At 46.3% G+C, this 23,521-nt stretch overlaps 1 protein-coding gene across 1 annotated transcript in view; it reads left to right on the forward strand.

Moving 5' to 3' along the window:
• ATG2A (autophagy related 2A) overlaps nucleotides 1-23,521 on the forward strand; it is a 73,215-nt gene that overhangs the window by 34,841 nt on the left and 14,853 nt on the right. Inside the window, 12 exon segments of the mRNA XM_081968493.1 lie at nucleotides 1,266-1,416; nucleotides 2,243-2,436; nucleotides 3,157-3,237; nucleotides 3,450-3,556; nucleotides 9,391-9,483; nucleotides 10,240-10,310; nucleotides 11,464-11,540; nucleotides 12,807-12,977; nucleotides 16,799-16,916; nucleotides 18,392-18,600; nucleotides 20,763-20,992; nucleotides 21,798-21,933. Coding sequence (XP_081824619.1) covers nucleotides 1,266-1,416; nucleotides 2,243-2,436; nucleotides 3,157-3,237; nucleotides 3,450-3,556; nucleotides 9,391-9,483; nucleotides 10,240-10,310; nucleotides 11,464-11,540; nucleotides 12,807-12,977; nucleotides 16,799-16,916; nucleotides 18,392-18,600; nucleotides 20,763-20,992; nucleotides 21,798-21,933 — 1,638 coding nt within the window.

Below are 23,521 nucleotides of genomic sequence, written 5' to 3' on the forward strand. Positions count from 1 at the left end.
GATATGACAACCGTCAGAAACATGAGTCCGTTGTTAAGCAGCCGAATGTAAACCACGTGGCCATGGGGATTCTGTAGCGGTCGCAAGTGTGAAAAATGGTCACAGCTCACTTTTTCCACTGCCGTTGTAGCTTTGAATGGTCACTAAGCGAACTGTTGTAAGCCAAGGACTACCTGTAGATGTTTATACCTTAGATCTCCTAGGCCAGGGGTGTCAAATTTCATTGTGGGCCGCATCAGGGTTGCGTTTGATCTCGGGGGGGGGGCGTGGCCAGGATGGGCATGACCAGCTCAACGTTACTCGTGTCGGGGGGCGCCTGTGGTGGCCAAGCGCTCTGCCAGTGAAAATGGGCTCTGTTTCTGGTTGCAATGGCTTCCTGCAATCATCTGCCAGCAAAAACACTCGAGTTCCGTTTTCGTTGGCAGAGACACCACAGGGCGCTCCTTCGCTGTTTCCAGGCCAGCCCCAGGGGCCAGATCTAAGCATCCCGCAGGCCGGATCTGGCCCACGGTTTTGTGGTCCGCCGGCAGCCTGCAGAGCTGGCAGTAGAATCGGAGAGCAAGGTGGTTGGGGAGGAACATGGGCCAGTCCTGGAGTCTGGGGAAGGCTCGGATGAGGGCTCTGCATTGGAGGCAGAGAGGGGGCCAGGGCCATCTGGGAGTTATGTGCTGCCTCCGAAGCCTCCAGAGTTGGACACCAGCAAGGCAGAGGAACAGGGGGAGCCTGTTCCCAGTGTGTGCATGCACAGAGCTGCCAGAAGGCAAGAACAGTTAAGACAAAAGGGACGACTCGCGAGTAAGGCTCAGAGGTTATTGGCCCCTCCCATAGGACATAAAAGAGGAGCAAACGGACGTGAGCCTTTGCAGGAAGCAGCTTTGTTCATGCTGGTCAATTTACCTTCTGAAGCTCCGTTTTGACTCTGTGCTCCGTGTGGCCTTGCCAAGCTAATTGCCAATTTTTTGGCAGCGTTTCAAGGAAGATAAAGGTGGGTCCTTATCAGCCTTATCCCGAAAGACTTTGGCAGACTTCTGTAGGACTCTTTACAACTATTTGGGACTCATTACGGGCTGTGAATGAACATAATTCACAGCCTTTGAAATGAAAAGAGGGTTTTTTGGACTATGCCTGTGCTTTTTACTGTATCAGGAGGCCTAGGTCAGAACATGCAGAGTTTGACAGCCCTGCCCTAGGCCCTTCCTGCTTCTCAACTGCCTTCACTCAGCCTAGCCTCCTCTCTGACTCAGTTCTTCCGCTCGTCTCTGCAGGGCGAAGGAGGCAAGAAACTGGAAGCCGCTCACGGGGAGCTCGTCCTGGACGTGGAGAATGGGAGGCTCTTCAGCGTCTCACACTACAAAGGCCGCGAGGACATTGGCTACTTCTGCATCGAGGCCGAGAAGGTGGCACTTTATCACAAAGGTTGGGATCCACATCTAGTGCCTGTGTGTGTGTGTGTGTGTGTGTGTGTGTGTGTGTGTGTGTGTGTGTGTGTAGGCAACCAGCTCAGTTGAATTGTCCTGTAGAACAGGGGTCCCCAACCGGTGAGCCGCGGCCGATTCACAAGTAGGCCGTGTGAAAGACCAGCTGGTGTGTGTGCCTAAGCATGCGTGCACAGCTCCATTCGCATAAGTGTCACAGATGTTCGGCGTCTCACTTGCGTGAGCATCACCAGAGCTCATGGCCCTGCTCATGCGAGTGTCACGGACACTCTGAGGCCCCACTCATGTGAGCATCATGGGCGCTCGGGGCCTCAGTCTTGTGAGTATTGTTGGTGCTTGGAGCGTCACTTGCGCACTCCTCCTCCGGGCCACCAACCCAGACAGGTTGGGGAACTCTGTTGTAAAGCAACTATTTGAGAAGGGCAGTCTTCATTCCCCAAAGATCCCCAAGCAGCATGCGACTTCCTACTGGCTTCCCCACTGATTTCGGCTGTAGAAAACCAGCAGGAAGTTCCCACGCCTAATGACTGTCAAGGATAGCAATGGAGTTTGCCGAGATCGCCATCATTAAGCAGTTCCGCTTTGTGAACACAGTGTTTACGGATGGAAATCCCGATCCCAGTTTCTGCCGTAAATCGGGGACTCTATTTCCTATTTTGGGGAACGTGTCTGACATTTTTGTCCGACTGTACCCTTGTTGCTTTTTCTTCTTTTAATGTTTGCAGTAGGAGAGACAGTAAACGGGGTTGGGAAGAGACAAAGACCGTGGCAGTTTATCTTAATCCATGATGCTTTCTCTCCCCCAGCTGTTGTGGAGGACTATCTTACAGCTGGGCATCTGGAGATTCCCAATTTCCTGCCCCCCGATGGGCTACACCCCACCATCTACGCCTCCCAAGAGGGCCCCATCAGCTGGCCTCTGGGGGCCAAGAAGGACGGCCCCTTCAAGATGCTGTCCGTGGCCATTCAGATCAACCTGGATATGGAGAAGAACATAAAGGTACTGGTAATGATAAGCCGCTTACTCACGAGTAAAACAACCCCCTTTTCAAAAGAGGGCAGGAACAATCTTTTATTCATGTGGGTAAACAAAAACTAAATGTATTTTTTGCAGTATAAGACACATTCCCATCCACCCATAAAGAGGGTGAAAATTTGGATGCGTCTTATACACCAAATGTAGTCCCGCCCACCCGCTGGCCCCCACCCTTTGGCAATTTGCCTCCTTGCAGCAAACAGCGAACAACCGGTTTCAGTTTCAGCACAGCCTGATTAGCACAAGCAGCTGATTGTCGGGCCTCCCCATTATCAGCTGTTTCAGGCTGCAGGGATTGCCATAGCCTACTGTTGCCTCTGCATGCCCTGTTTTCGGCCTCCGCATCTTGTTTTCAGTCTCTGCGCGCCCCATTTTCCGCCCATTCTGATCCCCACCATGCAGAACAGGTGGAAAGGGGGGCGCGAGGAGGCTGAAAACAGGATGAGGAGGCTGCAATAAGCAATGGCAATTCCTGCAGCCTCAAACAGTTGATCGGCCCGACAATCAGCTGTTTGTGCTAATCAGGTTGTGTTGAAACTGAAATGGGCTGTTTGCTGCAAGGAGGCAAATTGCTGGGAGGCAGCGGCAGATTTTTCTTTCTTGTTTACTTCCCGGGCAAAGGAGGGCCAAACACACGGGGAGAAAACCTAAAGACAGTGACCCCATTTTCCTTCTGGGTTGCAGGAGTTCTTGGTGACGCTGCGCCTCGAGGGCGCCACCATAAGGCACCGCATGGCACTGGCCCACCAGAGCTGGTACACGCAGGTGAGGACGGATCCCCCCAAGGAAGGTTGGCTGCTTTCTGGTTAGAGGAGGAGCTGGGGGGGGGAGGCTGAGCAGCACCTGGGAGCCGCCCCTTTCTCTATCCTCTCTTAGACTGGGCTGAGCTTAACTCCCGGGTGATGGAGAGCCGGCAGGCCAGGGCAGGGCTCCAGGGCTTTGGGTTCAAGTCTCACGGCCCCATCTCCTTCTGCCAGTTGATCGACTTCCTGGATGTGCTAGATGACCCCATCCTGGGCTTCGTGCCCCCCGCCATCATCACCGTTTTGCACACTCACCTCTTCAACTGCGCTGTGGATTACAGGTAATGGTGTTGGAAATCCGAGGAGGGGGAGAAGGAGGAGGTCTGAATTTGAGGTTGCTTGAGCCGGCCATTGGCTGTTTCGGTCAGTCCTGCCTGGGGAAAGAGGCTGGGACTTTCTGCTGGGTTCCCACGACATGCTAAACCCAGTTAAACCAAGGGCAGAGATTTAAACTGGAAATAAGGAGGAATTTCCTGACAGGGAGAACAGTCAACCCATGGAACAGCAGTTGCTTTCAAAAGTTGTGGGAGCTTCATCCCTGGAGGCTTTCAAGAAGAGACTGGACTGCCATTGGTCACAAATGGTGTAGGATCTCCTTCTTGGGTGGGGGGTTGGGATAGATGACCTACAAGGTCCCTTCCAACTCTGTTAATCTGAATCTATCTAAGATGATCAAAGGCTTGGAGACTAAAACCTACGATGAATTGTTGCAGGAACTGGGCATGGCTAGTCTAGTGAAGAGAAGGACCAGGGGAGACAGGAGAGCATCTTGTAATATTTCGGGGGCTGCCCGAGAGAGGAGTCAAGCTATTTTCCAAAGCCCCTGAAGGCCAGAGAAGGAAGAATGGATGGAAGCTGAACAAGGAGAGATTCAACCTGGAAATAAGGAGGAATTTCCTGACAGGGAGAACAATCAACCCATGGAACAGAAGTTGCCTTCGGAAGTTGAGGGAGCTTCATCCCTGGAGGCTTTCAAGAAGAGACAGGACTGCCCCTCTGTCAGAAATGATATAGGATCTCCTGCTTAGGCTGGGGGGTGGGGGAGGATTGGACTTGATGACCTCCAAGGTCCCTTCCAACTCTGTTAATCTGTTATTCTGACCTGCACTTGAATTAGAGGTGACATGATAGCAATATTTGAGGGTCCTAAGTATTGTCCCTCCCACCTCTCTTGATTGAGCAGGGGGGAGGGGAGGGGGTTGGACTAGAATGTCTTCAAGGTGACCTGATTGATATCAGTGTTCCAATATTTGAGGGGCTGCCACAAGGAAGAAGGGGGCTCAGCCTATTCTCCAAATAGGACAAAAAGCAACAGATGGAAACTGATCAACCTAGAACAGTGTTTCTCAAACTTGGCGACTTTAAGTCCTGTGGACTTCAACTCCCAGAATTCCCCAGCCAGCATAGCTGGCTGGGGAATTCTAGGAGTTGAAGTCCACAGGACTTAAAGTCGCCAAGTTTGAGAAACACTGACCTAGAACTAAGCAATGTTCTAGCAGTGAGGACAATCAACCATGGAACAGCTTGCCTGCAGAAGTTGTAAGGACTCCATCACTGGAGGCTTTTAAGAAGAGAGTGGGCAACCATTTGTCTGAAATGATACAGGGTTTCCTGCTCGAGCAGGGGGTTGGACTAGATGACCTCCAAGGTCCCTTCCAACTCTGTTATTCTAACCTCTACTTGGGTTTCATTCCAGCCTCTTCAACCAGCTGCTGGAGTTTTGGGGTGACTTGCCCCCAAGATTGCTGTGCTGTGACTTTCCCCCCTCTCCACCATTAGAGCTGGCTGGGGAATTCTGGGAGTTGAAGTCCACCCCTCTTAAAAGTTCTCAAGGTTAAGAAAGATTGCAGTTAGATTGCATAGTCATATGGATGGAGTAAAAGTCCTAGGGGATAAATATGGGAGGAAAACTAATAAGAAAATAAGATTAAAGGTTCGGAGGTGGGTAAGAGATGACGGATAAGGGAAAATAGAGCGAAATAATATTTTTATGGATATCTTTCAGTAATGCGTATTCATATTAGAATTATACATGTGGGACAATTATTTTAGCAGTGTGATAGATATTAGGATAATACCTTAATATAAATAGACGTGAAGAATTGGAAAATTAGTTTCTGAATGACTGTACTACTTAATGTGTATAAAAATATGAATAGCAGTGAAATGTTAGAATTAAACATGGGTGATTAGGGGTGTTTGTGTATGTGTGTGTGTGTGCGTGTATGTATGTATGTATGTGTATATATGTGTATATGTGTGTATATTTGTATATATATGTATATTTGTGTTGTATTTGTGCTGATAAATAAATAGGATCCTGCCTAATATGTAATACAGCCCAGGTTCAAATCCCAGTAAGGATATGGTTACCTGATGAGAGCTAAATAGCTTGAAATGGATCTATACATATATAACCTCCCCAGATAATAAGCCCAATCAGGCTTTTGAGTGCATGCGTTCAAATAACCGCCCTATATATATGTTTTCGTAGATTTTCACAGGTGTAAGTATGCTGGTCTTGTATTCGGGTCTTTTCCCGTGTAAGATTGAGATTGTCTTGGCAATGTTTCGGCGAGGTCTATGGACTGAACATGAATAGAAGTACTTTAAATGTATAAATGATTGCGATTGGTACTAAAACCGTATACGGAGATAACAGAATAATGAAAGAATGACATTTTGATTTAATTAAGGAAATATGAATAATGAAATAGGTGAAAAACACATCTTTGTATATTATAGGGATATGAAGGGGGGAGAGTTAAAATAGGGATAGAAAATAGAGGAGAATAATAGTAAATATATATTAATATGTTAAGATGTACAAAAGGACAGAAAGAAGGTTTAGAAATGAAGGGTGACAGTAAAAGGCATGCATAAATAATATGAAATAATGGAAACCAAATGTAATATTTAGGAGTAATAAGATTACCGTATTATTGGAGTATAAGACGCACCTTTTCCCGCCCCTAAAAGAGGGTGAAAACTTGGGTGCGTCTTATACACTGAATAAGCCCCACCCACCGGCCCCCACCTTTTGTCCTCTGCCTCCCAGCAATTTACCTCCTTGCAGCAAAGGGGTGGGTGGGTTGCGGAGGCTTCAATAAGCTATAGCAGCGATGGCGAACCTTTTTTGGCTCGCGTGCCATAAGTGGGGGGAGCGCGGGGGGGTCGTGTGCGGGCGTGCCGCACCCATAATGCAACGCACCCCCAGAGCGCCTGCGCGCACAACGCGCCCATTTTTGCATGCTTTTTTCGCCCTCCCCAGGCTCCAGAGGCTTTATAGGAGCCTGGGGAGGGCGAAAAGAGCCTCCCCCGACCCCCCGGAGGCCCTCCGGAAGCTTCAGGGACTGTCCAGAGGCTTCCCTGAAGCCTTCGGAGCGCTTAAAACCACCCTCCGAGCAAACCGGGAGTGACTTCCGGGTTGCTCGGATGGTCGTTTTAAGAGCTCTGAAGGCTTCAGGGAAGCCTCGGGACGGTCCCTGAACAGACACGAGACGTGCGTCTCGATCGCCCGGGCTCGGATCGCCTCCGCTGCGCGGCGCCTCGAGCCCAGCGTCCTTGTACCGCTCCGCTCAGCCTCTGCGCGCTCGCCCGGCCTTCACATCACTGCCGCCGCCGCCGCCAATCGCCCGCCCGGCAGAGTTTATGTAACCTTGGCTGGGTCTGAGCGAGGGAGCCCAGCGCTGCTGCGAGAGGCGCTTCTGCAACTGGGCGCCCCCGCCTGCCAGCCCAGCCCCCTCGGACACCGGTGCCCACCAGGCAGTTGGGGGGGCGAAGGGGGGGCGCGGCTATGCAGTCAACACATGCAGTAGTTTTCGGCCACTCTGAGCCCAGCAAGGGAAGGACGCGGGGAGTCGGCAGAAGTTGGGGACGGAGGGAGAAAGGCGGTGGGGGGAGGCCCAGCATCCAGTGGTTACATAACCGGCTGTGGCGCTTCTCCGCTCCGGACCTCCCCGCCCGAGCCCCCCTCCGCATGACGGGTCTCCCCATCTCCCCAGCGGCACCTGCCCCGCCGCCACCCCTCCCCACTGCCAGTTGCTGAAAGGCGGGGAGCTCATGGAGGCAACGCCCGTCGCAGCCTCCCCACCCCCGGGCGACGGAGCCCCCGAGCTTCAGGCCTCCCGGAGGAAGGGGGGCAAAGGGGGCTTCTTGGCCAGCGCAGCCCAAGCGGGCAAAGAAGAAGGGAAGCCCGGGGACGCAGCCACCCCCTCCCCATTTAGCGGAGCCAGCGGGCGGCCCCCGTCCGGGAGGCAGGAGGACAGCCCCACGCGCCCCTCCCGCAGCTCCTGCCTTTCCCCGCGGGGCTCTGGACCCCCGCGACCCCTGCCTCCAAGGCCCGGGAGATGCGCTGGTGGGGCAGGCGGAAAGTTTGTCCCGTCCCCGGCAAAGTTACCTCCCCCGCCCCCCGAGACCTGGCCCGACCTTGCGTGCCGGGGAGGCGGCCGGATCCCACGCGAGGCGGCGCGCCTGCCACGTGGAAGAGCAGCGTAAGGTGTGGAGGCGCCCCCGAGCGCCTGTCCTCCCCCCCCCAGTCGCCTCTCGCCCAGGCGGCTCCCAGCCAGGAAAAGTTTGCCCTGACAAATGGCTCTGCGTGCCACTTGTGGCACGCGTGCCATAGGTTCGCCATCACGGAGCTATAGCAATCCCTGCAGCCTGTAACAGCTGATGATCGGGAGAAATTGAAAGTGAAACTTGCTGTTTGCTCCACGTGGCAAATTGCTGGGAGGCAGATTTTTTTTTTCTTGTACTAATCAGGTTGTTTGCTCAAGGAGGTAAGTGAAGAACTATAAATGCCTATAGAACTGGGATGGCAAACCTAAGGCACGCGTGCCACAGGTGGCATGCAGAGCCATTTGTCAGGGCACGCGAGGCGTTGCCCTGATAGCTGGCCAGCGTGCATGCTTGCGCTGGGAAGCTGAGTTCAGCCTTTTTAAAAGCCATTTTTCACCCTCCCCAGGCTCCAGAAGCTTTATAGGAGCCTGGGGAGGGCGAAAACAGTCTTCCCCAGCCTCCTCGGAGGCCCTCCGGAGGCTTCAAGAGCTTCCCTGAAGCCTCCAGAGTGCAAAAAAACGGCCCTTTGGGCAAACCGGAGGTTCGGGAACGGACATCCGGTTTGCTCATAGGGCCGGTTTAAGCCCTCCGGGGCCTTCAGGGGTCTTCTGGAGGCTTCCCTGAAGGCTCCGGAGTATTAAAAATGGCCCTATGAGCCAACCAGAAGTGACTTCCGGTTTGCTCGTAGGATCGTTTTTTTTCTCCGGAGCCTTCAGGGAAGCCTCCTGAAGGCTCCGGAGGGCTAAAATCGGTTCTACAAACAACTTGGAAGTGACTTCTGGTTTGCTTGAAGGGTTGTTTTTAGTCCTCCGGAGACTTCAGGGACCTTCAGGAGGCTTCCCTGAAGCTTCTGGAGGACTAAAAACAACCCTATGAGCAAACCCCTCCGGAGGCTTCAGGGAAGCTGAAAATGGGGGGGGGGTGCGCCTGTCATGCGGACATGCGCGCTGGGGGGGTGTCACACATTGCATTATGGGTGTGGCACGCCCGTGCAGGACCCCCCTGCGCTCCCCTCGCTTATGGCACGCGAGCCAAAAAATGTTCGCCATCGCTGCTCTAGAATGTTCAAATTATTAGACTTATTTTTTAAAGACTGCTTTATTATTGTTCTAGACAAAATTAACAAAATGAAGAAGCTTTTTAAAATAAATGCTCGATCTGAAGAGAGGCCCAGTGCTATTGTATCTTCTTTTAAATAACAGAGAATAATTTATACTTCCAGAAAGCCACCTCAATTTTAACAGCTTCCATACAAGTGTAGTCTGAAATGTAACACTACAAACAGCGTCTATCGTCTGTACTGTTTGTTGCAAGGAGGCAAATTGCTGAGAGGCAGATATTTTTCCCTTGTTTTCCTCCCCCAAATCTAGGTGCGTCTTATACTTTAGAGTGTCTTATACTCCGAAAAATACGGTATGTTTATGTGGACTGAAATGTAATGATACCCAGATACCACACCATTCACGCATTGATATGTTAAAGAATATAAAAAATAAAAATGTGACTGTAAGGTTGAGAAACATTGCTCCAAGGCTGACCTCCGGCTTCTCCTTCACAGGCCTCTCTACTTACCCCTGCGGGTCCTCATCACGGCAGAGACCTTCACCCTCTCCAGTAACATCATCGTGGACACCTCGGTCTTCCTCCTTCGGTGAGTTGTGGCACTGAGCCCTCCAAATCTCGTGTGTGTGTGTGTGTGTGTGTGTTTGTGTGTGTAACAGGAGGGGTCTCAAGGAAGCTGTGCCCCGGGGAAAAAAGAGACTGATTTGGGGCAAGAATGCAAGGAGACAGCTGCCCATTTCCGCCTCCTTTGCGGAGAAATTTAAAAACCCGCACGCACGCCAGGAAAGACGCATCGAATCTAGGGTGGGTGCGCCTGTTGTAAGTGTTGGCATGCTGCACCTGTTGGATTCCGCATGGATTTCCTTTTCCCCCCAAAATTGAGAAATGGGTGGCTCAGTGGCTAAGACGCTGAGCTTGCTGATGAGAAAGGTTGGCAGTTTGGCGGTTCGAATCCCTAGCGCCACATAACGGAGTGAGCTCCCGTTACTTGTCCCAGCTTCTGCCAACTTAGGAGTTCGAAAGCACGTAAAAAATGCAAGTAGGAAAATAGGGACCATCTTTGGTGGGAAGGGAAGAGCAGCATTGAGTCATGCCCACGGAGATGTCTTTGGACAGCTCTGGCTCTTCGGCTTCGAAACGGAGATGAGCAGGGCCCCCTAAAGTCGGGAACGACTAGCGCATAAGTGCGAGGGGAACCTATAAAAACGAAAGGAAAGGAACAGCAATCTCACCCTGCAAGAGATGGGCAGCGAACAAATTTAATGGGGAATTAAAAATGCACGGATGCTCAATTTTTAAAACATCTCAAGTGGATCCTAACCGAACCTGCTTATTCTCCCGCTAGGTTCATTTTGGATAACTCCACGCTGTTCCTCTCCAATAAGTGTGACGCAGAAACCGGTGACCTGAATAAAGGTACCCCTTCCCCTCTTATCCCCTCCTGCTCCCTGTGGGAATTTTCTTAGGCAACTGGCTTGGCTTTTGTGAAAAAGGTTGGTAGCCATCAGTTTTAAAACAGGAGAGATATACATTATATAATTATAACAGATTATAAAAGCTTAGTAAGACCACACCTAGAATACTGAATCCAGTTTTGGTCCCCACACTATAAAAAAGATGTTAAGACTCTAGAAAGAGTGCAGAGAAGAGCAACCAGGATGATGAGGGGACTGGAGGCTCAAACATACGATGAACGGTTGCAGGAACTGGGCCTGGCTAGTCTAGGGAAGAGAAGGACCAGGGAAGACAAGAGAGCATCTTTCAATATTTGAGGGGCTGCCAGAGAGAGAAGGAGGAGGGGGTCAAGCTATTTTCCAAGGCCCTCGAAGGCCAGAGAAGGAACAATGGATGGAAGCTGAACAAGGAGAGATTCAACCTGGAAATAAGGAGAAATTTTGTGACAGTGAGAACAATCAACCCATGGAACAGAAGTTGCCTTCAGAAGTTGTGGGAGCTTCATCCCTGGAGGCTTTCAAGAGGAGATTGGACTGCCCTCTGTCAGAAATGCTTGGGCAGAAGGAGGGGTTGGACTAGATGACTCACAAAGTCCCTTTCAACTCTGTTAATCTGTTAGAGATGGCTCAGATCAGATGACTCTCTAATTTTGATATTATTATTACTCTTGTTACATTTTTATTACAGTCCCCAAAGTCATAAAGTTACGATTTTTCCCAGTTTCCAGCAAAAAAAATGTCTTTTGCAACGGGGGATTTGCTTAAGTTCTACAGCAGGAGGCTAACTTTTAAGATTGGCGGACTTCAACTCCCAGAATTCCCCAGCCGGCTGGGGAATTCTGGGACTTGAAGTCCGCCAATCTTAAAGCTGCCAAGGTTATACACCCTGATCTACAAAGTTCACTTAACAACCACTGCAAAACAGGTCACAAAATTGGGCACTATCACTTGGCAATCTTTTTATCGACCCCCATGACTTAAGGACCATAATTCTGGTCTTACAGTCGTCAGCCGAGGAACTGCCTGCAGACTGGAAGTTCCAGGACTTTCCCACGCCTTCCCCCATCATGTTTCTTCCTTACCAAGTTCCAGTTTTGTCTTTTCTCTCGGCCTAGATTATGTTTGCGTGGTGGAAGTAGATCTCTTGGAACTGGTCATCACTACGTGGAAAGGAGCGACCACTGGCAAACTGGTAGGTTTCTAGAGGCTGTATGGCAATGTGGGGCTCGTGGGCTCCACGTGTGCCTTGCTTGACTCTGTCTCCCCAATATATTTCTCTCTTCAATTCATCAATCTCTCTCTCTCTCTCTCTCTCTCTCTCTCTCTCTCTCTCTCTCTCTCTATCATCTAGCTAGCTAGCTAGCTAGCTAGCTATCCTCTATATCTATCTATCTATCTGTCCGTCCATCCATCCATCCATCCATCCATCCATCCATCATTCATCGATCTATCTATCTATCTATCTATCTATCTATCTATCTATCTATCTATCTATCTATCTATCTTCCTTCTATATCTATCTATCCATCCGTCCATCCATCCATCCATCCATCATTCATCGATCTATCAATCTATCCTCTATATCTATCTATCTATCTATCTATCTATCTATCTATCTATCTATCTATCTATCTATCTATCTATCTATCTATCTATCTTCTATATCTATCTATCTGTCCATCCATCCATCCATCCATCCATCATTCATCGATCTATCAATCTATCAATCTATCCTCTATATCTATCTATCTATCTATCTATCTATCTATCTATCTATCTATCTATCTATCTATCTATCTATCTTATCTATCATCTATCTATCTATCTATCTATCTGTCCATCCATCCATCCATCATTCATCGATCTATCGATCTATCAATCTATCCTCTATATCTATCTATCTATCTATCTATCTATCTATCTATCTATCTATCTATCCTCTATATCCATCTATTCTATTTATCTATCTATCTGTCGTTCAAGATACCATGGAGTTGCCATGATAATGGCTTCACAGTATTCCACAAGGGGGCTCCCTCTGGTAAGGGGTGGACTTCAACTCCCAGAATTTCCCAGCCAGCATGCTTTTAAAGGGTTGGACTTTAATGACCAGAATCCCCCAGCCAGCATGCCTTAAGATGGGAGGACTTCAACGCCCAGAATCCCCTAGCCAAAATGCTTTAAGAGGGGTGGGGACTTCAACTCCCAGAATTCCCTAGCCAGTATGCTTTAAGATGGGAGGACCAACTCCCAGAATTCCCCAGCTAGCATACTCTAAACTCCCAGAATCCCCTAACCAGCATGCTTCCAGATTCTGGGAATTGAAGTACACACATCTTCCAAGTCTCCAAGGCCCAGCAACACTGTCTGAACTGTTTGGTGGAAATCTGGGGGTCCCTGCCGTCAACGTGACTTGCCTTCTGTTTGTCTCCCCCTCTCTCTCCTCCCCCTGGGGCAGACCCGGCCCCTCTTCGAGCTCCGCTGCTCCAACAACGTGGTGCACATCCACACCTGCGCTGACTCTTGTGCTGCCCTTGCCAACCTCATCCAGTACGTGGTCAACAAAGGGGACCAGCACCCACCCCCTCGGCACGACAGCCCCACTGAGATTGCGGGGCAGAAGGTGCAGGTGAGTCCAAAGGGGTGGGTGGGTGGAACTCTCTGACTAAGTTTGAGTCCTCAATGTACGACCACAATTGGGGCCAGAATTTCTGCTGCTAAGCAGGTGTCAAGGTTCCAAATAGCATCCAAAATTAGTCTGAGGCAGTGGTGGGTTCTAGCCGGTACGGCTCGGTACGGCCATACCAGTAGTAGTCAGGAGCAGCGGCCACTGTACTGGTACAGTGCCTCGCCTGCCCACGTTCCATACCTGTTTTGGAAGCAATTTGGAAGTACCAATTGTGCATGCACGCCTGCATGACCTCCAGCGAGCAGCTGGGTGTCGCAGGGGCGGTGGAGTGTGCATGCATGCGCAGCGCACGTCCGGTGCGTGCACGAACGGACCACAGGCAGCGTACCAGTAGCGACAGTAAGAGCAACCCACAACTGGTCCGAGGCAAAGGATTCCTCAAAGCTCCGATTTATTAAGAGAGACATGTTGGCACATCTGGGAAGAAAATCCTGCCAGGCAAGCCCCCAGCTGACCATGGGAAGAGATTCGGGTTAATGTCAGGGTTAATGTCTCATCCCATAACTAATTCGGGGTAGAGTCGGGGCGACTTGGATGGAGCTGAGCATCGTGGTGGCCTAGCAGTGAAGCTAATAGCCTCCCGTTGGGAAGGTTGAGAGTTCAATCCTAGGTAGCGGCAGATGTTTCTCTGGGCACAAAGAAAAAAAAATCTGCGAACTCCACATGGTGTCAGGAAGGGCATCTGGCCAGTTAATGCTCCGCTCCATCCAAATCGCCCCGACTCTACCCCGAATTTGCTATGGGATGAGAGATTCCCTGACAGCAGGAGGATTGTTAAGTAAGCCAAGCCCGATTTTACAAACTTTTTTGCCACGGTTGTTAAGCAAATCTCGGCTGTTGTTAAGTGTATCATGGAGTCCTTAAGCAAACCTGGCTTCTTTTGTTGATTTTGCTTGTCGGCGCCTGGATATTAATGACATAACCACAGAGATGCGGCAACGGTTATGAATGTGACGTGCCGTTATAACTTCAAACGGTCACTAAATGCATAGATGTAAGTCAAGAACTACCTATACAGGTATCCATGGAGATTCTCTGTCATGGTTGTCCTAAAGGTGCTTTTTTTTCAAGAGACAACTGGTTTTTCTGGTTTTTCTTTGAAGAGGTTTCGCTTCTTTAGCCGAGAATCATCTCCAGTTTCTTGGATGAGAAACGACCATCCGATCAGAACTGAAGAAACTTCTTGGACAAGAAGGGAAACCTCTTCAAAGAAAAACCAGAAAGTCCAATTACCTCTTGAAAAAGCACCTTTGGGGGATACCTATAAAGCTAGTCTTCGACTTACAACAGTTCATTTAGTGACCATTTGAAGTTAACACTGAAAGAAGTGACTTATGACCATTTTTCATACTTACGATCCTTATGGTTGCGTGACCAAAATTCAGAAGCTTGCCAACTGGCTCACATTTATGACGGTCGCAGTGTCTAGGTGTAGGTGTGTGTGCGTGTGTGTGTGTGTGATGTGATCCTCTCTTCTGACCAACCAAGTCCAGATTCGCTTAACACCGAGTTGCTAATTTAACAACTGCAACAAGGAAGGTCGACACATGGGACAAAATTCACTTCACAACTATCTCACTTAGCAATAGAGATTTGGGGCACAATTGTGGTCATACGTGGAAGACTTCCTGTATGTGCCCAGGGTTGAAAGCAGTTCCTGTTGAGTTGGAAGAAACTGGTCTCAAATAATCCCATCGCTTGGCGTACGGGGTTTATTTATTTATTTATTTATACTTTTTTCTTATACACGCATAAGTGCTTTGTGAACAGTATGTTGTCTGGCAGACTGACCAGTGGTGGGTTCCGGATCCCGTCGCAACTGGTACGCTGCGACGGGACCGGGCGTCCACCTCGCGCACGCCACCGCCCTGCGACGCCCCAGCTGCTCGCCGGAGGTCGCACAGGTGTCGTACGTCGTGCATGCCTGAACAATTGGCCCGTTTCACTCAAAAAGCGGTAAGGAACGCAGGCAGCTGGTTGGGCCCAACGAGTCACTGTTACGATACGGTGGCCGCTGCTCCCAGCTGCCACCAGTACGCCTGTACTGTACCGCCCGAAACCCACTACTGAGACTGACTCTAGAGCTCAAAGACGAGGGGGAGACGGAATATCACGAAATCTGGGACAAATGGTACCGATGGTTAGAAACGAGGGAAAAAGGCCGGGGCACAAAATCATGGATAAGTTAAGAATTGGAAAATACGGTATTAAGAATGTGTGATAGGTTGGAATCGGATATGTATTTGTATGATTAGTAATTATATAAAAGAAAGGACCAATGGATAGGTAATCTGACTGACTGCATGCACCTATGCAATGGACATAAAATGTAATTGTTGTAAGATCTAATCACTATGTGGAAACGTTTAGGCCAGAAGTGTCACACTATGTCCAATGTTTTTAATGTTTATCTAATGATTTTTTAAAAAAACTTAAAAAAACCCAAAAACAATGTCTTGTCTGGGTCAATTTGCTTATGCATAATTCTATTTATCCATTTTTCTTTAACATACCTACATGCTTAGTAAACAGTATATTTATCTGGCTCTATTTACTTCTACATAATCATAACCATAATTTTCAATTTCTAATTTCTGCCTCTATTGCCAAAACCAGGGATATCCAAACTTGGGAAGTTTAAGATTTGTAGACTTCAACTCCCAGAGTTCCCCAGCCAGCCAGCTGGGGAATTCTGGGAGTTGAAGTCCACAAGTCTTAAAGATCCCATATTTGGACACCCCTGGTCTAAACGATTGATCAAATAAATCCCATGTTAAAAAGTATTCTGTATTTAATGTCAATCTATCCATTTCTGCACATTCTAGTATTTTTTTTTAATTCCGCTTTCTTCTGTAGGTATTTCCTCATTTTTCCAGTGCTGTGCAAATATACAATTCTTGCTGCTGTTAAGACATGCAATATTAAGTATACATATTCCCTTTATCATACTTTTCTGGTACTATGCCTAACAAAAATATTTCTGTCTGTTTAACCCAAAATAAAAATATTCTTTAAAAAAAAATATTTCTGGCTCTATATAATCCATGTGCTGCTTTAACATTTTTTTCTAGCCGTCTGTGCATTTTCATCCAAATTCTTTTTGCCTTTGCACATGGCCACCACATGTGATAGTATGTGCCCGGTGTCTGATTGCATTTCCAACATTTGGTGAACATGTTTTGGGACAATTTTTGCCAACATTGCCTGTGGCAGATGCCACGCATAAAACATTTTGTACAGGTTTTCCTTATAAGTACCGTATTTTTCAGAGTATAAGATGCACTCCCCCCCCCAAAAAGAGTGTGGAAATGTTGGTGCACCTTATATACCGAATACAGCTATTTTTGGCTTCCCAAAGCCCTTCCCCCACATCCCATTTTTGCAAAAAAAATGGGCGAAAAGCGGGCCATTTTTTGCAAAAACAGAGGCCTTTTCTGCTTTCCCCCAGCCCCCAAAAGCACTCTGGCAGGCTTCAGCGGGGCTGGGGGAAAGGCATAAATGCCCCCATTTTTGCAACAACGGCCCGTTTTCCGCCTGTTTTTTGTAAAAAAGGGGGCATTTTTGCCTTCCCCCAGCCCTGCTGAAGCCTGCAGAGTGCTTTTGGGGGGCTAGGTAGGACAAAAAACATTTTTTTCTTACTTACCTCTTTGAAATCTTGGTGCGTCTTACAGTCTGAAAAATACGGTAGTTGCCATTATTAATTTAGAATTGCTATCCCAGCGCAAGCGTCTTAAAAGTGTGGCCTTTTTGTGCTCTGCTAGTTGTCCGAGAGCCCAGCTTCTCTGCCCACCTGTCCCCCAGCTGAGACGGCGGCCATCAACCAGCGAGACCTCACGGACGCCCTCATGGATGCCGAGCGTGGATACCAGGAAATGACCGGTGAGATAGCTTGCCTTCGAATGACCCTTCGCAACACCAGTGGCCTTTCTACCTGTGGGGGGTTGAAAAATTAAGACTACTACACTTGATCTTAGCCAAAAGGCCAAGAAGGTACCTTGGTTCATATACCAAATGAATGACCCATTGGGATCCCCATATCAAAACAACTTACTTTCAGGGTTACAAATAGCACCCAAAATTAAATCAGAGTCTAAGGCAAAGTATTGCTCAAAGTTCCAATTTATTAAGCGAGCCATGTTGACACATCTGGGAAAACCTGAATCTGAAAGCTTCCCGGTTTTCCTCACCCAGTTGAAAGCTCAAGATCTTTCCCCCACACCCACAAGTCCACCCCATGGTCCCATCTCCCACTACCATGCTGGCAGCTTCCACCCATCCAGTTCCGGTCAGGTGCAAAGGATGACCTTGGCTTTCTAGAAAGAATGTTGTTATGGTTACCTATCATCTAACTCCATACAATCCCCCCCTCCCATTTTCCCATAATAGAAAATACATATTAGAATAATAGAAAGTGTGGCAGGCCAAAGACCCAAAAGGAAAGATGGATGCAGGCCTGACAGATACCTTATGCTTGGCCAGAATCTGAAAATACGATGAAATATCGTATTTCATCTGTATCTCAAAAGATTGTATTTTATTCCAATTTCTTTTTAAATCGTGTTTTATTCCAATTCCATTTTAAATTGCTTTTATCAAATTTCAGTAATCATTTTCTTCTGTAACTCTGCACTTAGATATGACCGAAGGAAAAATAATAAAATAAAATAGAATAAATAAAATAAAATAATAACATAAAATAAAAAATAAAAATAATATTACAATAAAACAAAATAGAATAAATAAAATAAAATAATAATAATATAATAATGATAATGATGATCATAATGATCATAATAATATAACCTCCTCCGACATTACCTTAACAGTTCCTAGGTCCTTGGTTAGGACTCGAGCTGTTAGGCTACTAACCAGCCCCAAAGGCTGTGAATCTCACCAAAGATTAACCACATAATATAAAATAAAATAAAATAATAAAATAAAATAAAATAATAAAATAAAATAAAATAATAAAATAAAATAATAAAATAATAAAATGAAATAAAATAAAAATAATAAAAAAATAAAATAATAAATAAAATAAAATAATAAAATGAAATAAAATAATAAAATAAAATAAAATAAAATAAAATAATAAAATAATAAAATAAAATAATAAAATAATAAAATAAAATAATAAAATAAACTAATAAATTAAATAAAATAATGGTTGAAGGGACCTTGGAGGTCTTCTAGTCCAACCTCCTGGAGTTTGCAAGGTTGCCAAAGAGAGTTTTGCAACTTTTGAATTTCCAAGCCTAGCTCCCCCTTCTGGGGATTTGGGGTCCCTCCTGTCATAGAGGTTGCAACTTGTGTGAATGCAGCTGCTCAATCCTCTTTCAAACGCTCTTTCCCAGGGGACGGTGGGATGAGGCGGCAGCCTTCGCCGATCTCGGTGTATCTTTTCCCCGGTGAGAACGGAGCGGCAAGCCAAGGGAAGGCCCCGCCACCCCCAGGGACCCCAGTGGGCGAAGGTCTCGATTTCAGCCCTTCGGAGGACAGCGAAGGGGAGAGCGAAGCCACGGATGGGTTCTGCATTTTGGACGCTCCGGGAACGGGCATTCCAGTAAGGATTTGGTCTTCTTTGGGGTCTTCTCCTAAGGTCGCAGCGGGAATCTTCTGAGAAAAGTTACAGCAGAGTCAGCACAATATGGAATAGAATATGGAATGGAATAGAAAAGAGTATGGAATAGAGTGGAATAGAATATGGGATGGAATTGAATGGAATAGAATAGCAATAGAATAGCAATAGCAATAGAACAGCAATAGAATAGGGAATGGAATGGAATAGAATAGCAATAGAATAGGGAATGGAATGGACTGGAATAGAATCGAATAGCAATAGCAATAGAATAGCAATAAAATAGGGAATGGAATGGAATGGAATAGAATGCAGAATGGAATGGAATAGAAAAGAGTATGGAATAGAATGGAATAGAATATGGGATGGAATTGAATGGAATAGAATAGCAATAGAATAGCAATAGCAATAGAACAGCAATAGAATAGGGAATGGAATGGAATAGAATAGCAATAGAATAGGGAATGGAATGGACTGGAATAGAATCGAATAGCAATAGCAATAGAATAGCAATAAAATAGGGAATGGAATGGAATGGAATAGCAATATAATAGGGAATGGAATGGAATGGAATAGAATGCAGAATGGAATGGAATAGAAAAGAGTATGGAATAGAATGGAATAGAATATGGGATGGAATTGAATGGAATAGAATAGCAATAGAATAGCAATAGCAATAGAACAGCAATAGAATAGGGAATGGAATGGAATAGAATAGCAATAGAATAGGGAATGGAATGGACTGGAATAGAATCGAATAGCAATAGCAATAGCAATAGCAATAAAATAGGGAATGGAATGGAATAGAATAGCAATAGAATAGCAATAGCAATAGAACAGCAATAGAATAGGGAATGGAATGGAATAGAATAGCAATAGAATAGGGAATGGAATGGACTGGAATAGAATCGAATAGCAATAGCAATAGCAATAGCAATAAAATAGGGAATGGAATGGAATGGAATAGCAATAGAATAGGGAATGGAATGGAATAGAATGCAGAATGGAATGGAATAGAAAAGAGTATGGAATAGAATGGAATAGAATATGGGATGGAATTGAATGGAATAGAATAGCAATAGAATAGCAATAGCAATAGAACAGCAATAAAATAGGGAATGGAATGGAATGGAATAGCAATAGAATAGGGAATGGGATGGAATAGAATCGAATAGCAATAGCAATAGAATAGGGAATGGAATAGAATAGCAATAGCAATAGAATAGGGAATGGAATGGAATCAAATAGAATCGAATAGAATAGCAACAGCAATAGCAATAGCAATGGAATAGCAACAGAATAGGGAATGGAATGGAATAGAATAGAATAGCAATAGAATAGGGAATGGAATGGAATAGAATAGCAATAGCAGTAGAATAGCAATAGAATAGGGAATGGAATGGAGTGGAATAGAATCGAATAGCAATATCAATAGCAATAGAATAGCAATAAAATAGGGAATGGGATGGAATAGAATAGCAATAGAATAGGGAATGGGATGGAATAGAATCAAATAGCAATAGAATAGGGAATGGAATGGAATCAAATAGAATCGAATAGAATAGCAACAGCAACAGCAATAGCAATGGAATAGCAACAGAATAGGGAATGGAATGGAATGGAATAGAATAGAATAGCAACAGAATAGGGAATGGAATAGAATAGAATAGCAATAGCAATAGAATAGCAATAGAATAGGGAATGGAATAGAATAGAATAGAATAGCAATAGCAATAGAATAGCAACAGAATAGGGAATGGAATGGAATAGAATAGCAATAGCAATAGAATACAGAGTGGAGGTAGAGCAGAGCAGAGCAGAGCGGGGTAGAGTAAGACTACCCCAATTCCCATAATTCTAATCATTCTAATTTTGTTCCTGTTCCATTCTATCCCATCCCATATTTTCTATTCTATTCTGTTCTATTCCTGTTCCTGGGAGATGCAAGCCCCCGTTGTTTCTCAGTTTGGCCATTAAGCACTCCCATTCATACAACACTGGTTCTCCTCTCCCCCCAAAGTTGACCAGTTTCAGCCGGGCATGGATGCAGTGCCAGTATTTTCCCAGCTCCCTTTTTTCTTTTAAAAAAAGGCAACTTTTTGTGCCCCCTGGACCCTCTTGGGAAATCCTTCCTTCTGTCCCTGCAGCCTCGGGATGGGGAGCCGGTGGTGACTAAGCTCTTGGACGGCCCCGTCCACATCCAGGAGGGCCACTTCTCCCGGCCCCTGGGCAGCACGGATTTATTGAAGGCCCCCTCCCACTTCCCGGTGCCAGAGAGCCGAGTCGTGATGCGGGAAATTTCGGTGGTCTGGCACCTCTACGGGGGCAGAGATTTTGGGCCAGGGCGCTCCCCTTCTGGACACCTGCATTCCCCCAGGTAACTCTTTCCTTCCGGGATCTGCTCCCTGCTTTCGTTCGACACATTTCTGAGCTCAGTTGGAGGAAAAGGTCTCCTCTTTATGTGAATCGGTCTTTCTCAGCTACAGCTAGTCCTCGACTTCCAACAGTTCATTGAGCAACCGTTCCAAGTTACAACAGCACTGAAAAAAGTGATTTATGGCCTTTTTTCCCACACTTACGACCATTGCAGAATCCCCAGGGATCAAAATTGGCATGCTTTGGCAACTGGGCTCGTATTTATGACTGTTTTTGCGGTGTCCCCATGATCAGACGATTAAAATGTAGCCACTTGGCAACAGACTTGTATTTATGACCGTCGTGGCGTCCCCGTGTGTGTGTGTGTGTGTGTGTGTCACATGATCTCCTTTTGCGACCTTCTGACCAGCAAAGTCAATGGGGAAAAAGCCGGATTCACTTAACGACCATGTTGCTAACCGAAGAACCGCAATGATTCACTTAGCAACGCTGGCAAGAAAAGTCATAACACGGGGTGAAATTTGCTTAACAAATGTCTCCCTTAGCAACAGAAATGTTGGCTCCATTGTGGTCATAAGTCGAGGACTTACCTATGGGTGGACTTCAATACCCAGAATTCCAGAGTCAGCAACTGTGGAGAATTATGGGAGTTGAAGTCCACCCATCATATAGCTGCCAACTTTGAAAATGCTGATGTAGGTGAAATTCCCTAATGCTGGCAAGAGATTGGCCAGATCTTGGGGGCGGCAGGGGGTGTGTGTGTTAATAACAACCGATACCTGATCATCACTTTTTCCCAATTTCAGGACGAAATCAAGCCTTCCCAGTACCCGTTCCTCCCCCTCTCGGTCTTCGGTGCCCAGCCGACCCCAGAGCTCCTGGCGAGCTCAAGGTGGCCCTGGCCGTATCCACGACCTGCTGATGGAAATCCAGCTTACAAAGGTAAGACGGGCAAGGCCTACTCTTCAGGGGCCTGGTGGGGAGATGTCTGATTCCCAAGCAGCCTTGATTTGGGGGTCAGTTTGGAGGCAGCCAGAAGAGACAGGCTGGAGCCCAATATGTATCAGTGGGGAAGAAGGAAGGGGAGGGAAGAGAAGAGGAGAGGAGAAAAAAAGAAAGGAGCTGAGAAGAGAGAGAGAAGAAAATAAAGGAAAGACGAGAGAAGAGATAATAGAACAGAGAAGAAAAGGAGAAAAAGAAAAGAATATATCAGATAAGAGCAAAGAGAAGAGAAGGAGAGAAAGAAGGGAGATGAGAAGAGAGAAAGAAAAGCAACGGAAGAGAAGAAATACAGAGAGAATAGAAAAAAGATGAGAGGGGAGAAAAAGAAGAGAAAGGAGCAAGAAAAAGAGAAGAGACAGAGGAGAGAAAAACGAGAGAGAGAAAAGCAAGAGAAGAGAAAAGAGAGACAGAATAGAAAAAAGAGAAGAAAAAAGAAAGGAGCAAGAAAGAAAAGAGAAGGAGAGAGGGGAGAGAGAAAAGAGATGAGAAAAGAAAAGCAAGAGGAAAGATGAAAGATGGAAAGGAGAGAATAGAATTAATAGGAGCGTATTGTTGTTGTTGTTGTTATTGTTGTTGTTATTATTATTGTTATTGTTATTGTTGTTGTTGTTGTTATTATTATTATTATTATTATTATTATTATTATTATTATTATTATTATTATTATATGATTGTATCACAGCGGCCAGTTGATTCGCTGGATTTGGCATTGATTACTAGTCGGGCCCCACCCAGGGGCCTAGGACGTCATAACGTATTTTCGTAATATACGTGCAGATCCAAGCAGTGCAGCTTTTTGCATTTGACTGATGGTGATTTTGTCAAGTTTTAACTGTTTTAAATGTAATTTCAGTGCTTTTGGAATAGCACCCAGTGTGCCAATTACCACTGGAATTACCACTGCTGGTTTGGGCCATAATCGTTGGATTTCGATTTTTAGGTCCTGGTATTTCGCGGGTTTTTCATGTTCCTTCTCGTCGACCCTGCTATCACCTGGTATTGCGATGTCTATGATTGTAACCTTATTTTTCTCAACCAGTGTGATGTCTGGTGTGTTATGCGCCAGTATTTTATCCGTTTGTATACGAAAATCCCACAGGATCTTGACCATCGGATTTTCAGTGACTTTTTCAGGCTTATGTTCCCACCCGTTTGTTGTTGTTTTAATATTATAATTTTGGCACAAATTCCAGTGGATCTATTATGATTATTATGATTATGATTATTATTATTATCATCATCATCATCATCATCAGCTTAATAATGAATTTTCTAGTCCTTTTTGTGGTCATAACTCAGGGACTGGTTGCCAAGACCCCCAATTTTAGCATTTGACCATGAGGATGCTTCCATGGTCATACATGTGAGGACGGGACCTAAGTCACTTTTTGCAGTACTGTTGTAACTTAAACAGTCACTAAATGAACAGTTGTAAATCGAAGATAATCTGTACAGGTAGTCCTCAATTTACAACAGTTCATTGAGTGACCGTTCAAAGTTACAACGACACTGAAAAATGTGACTTATG

This window comes from Natrix helvetica (assembly GCF_964273705.1).
Source record: "Natrix helvetica genome assembly, chromosome: 16".
NCBI lineage: Eukaryota > Metazoa > Chordata > Lepidosauria > Squamata > Natricidae > Natrix > Natrix helvetica.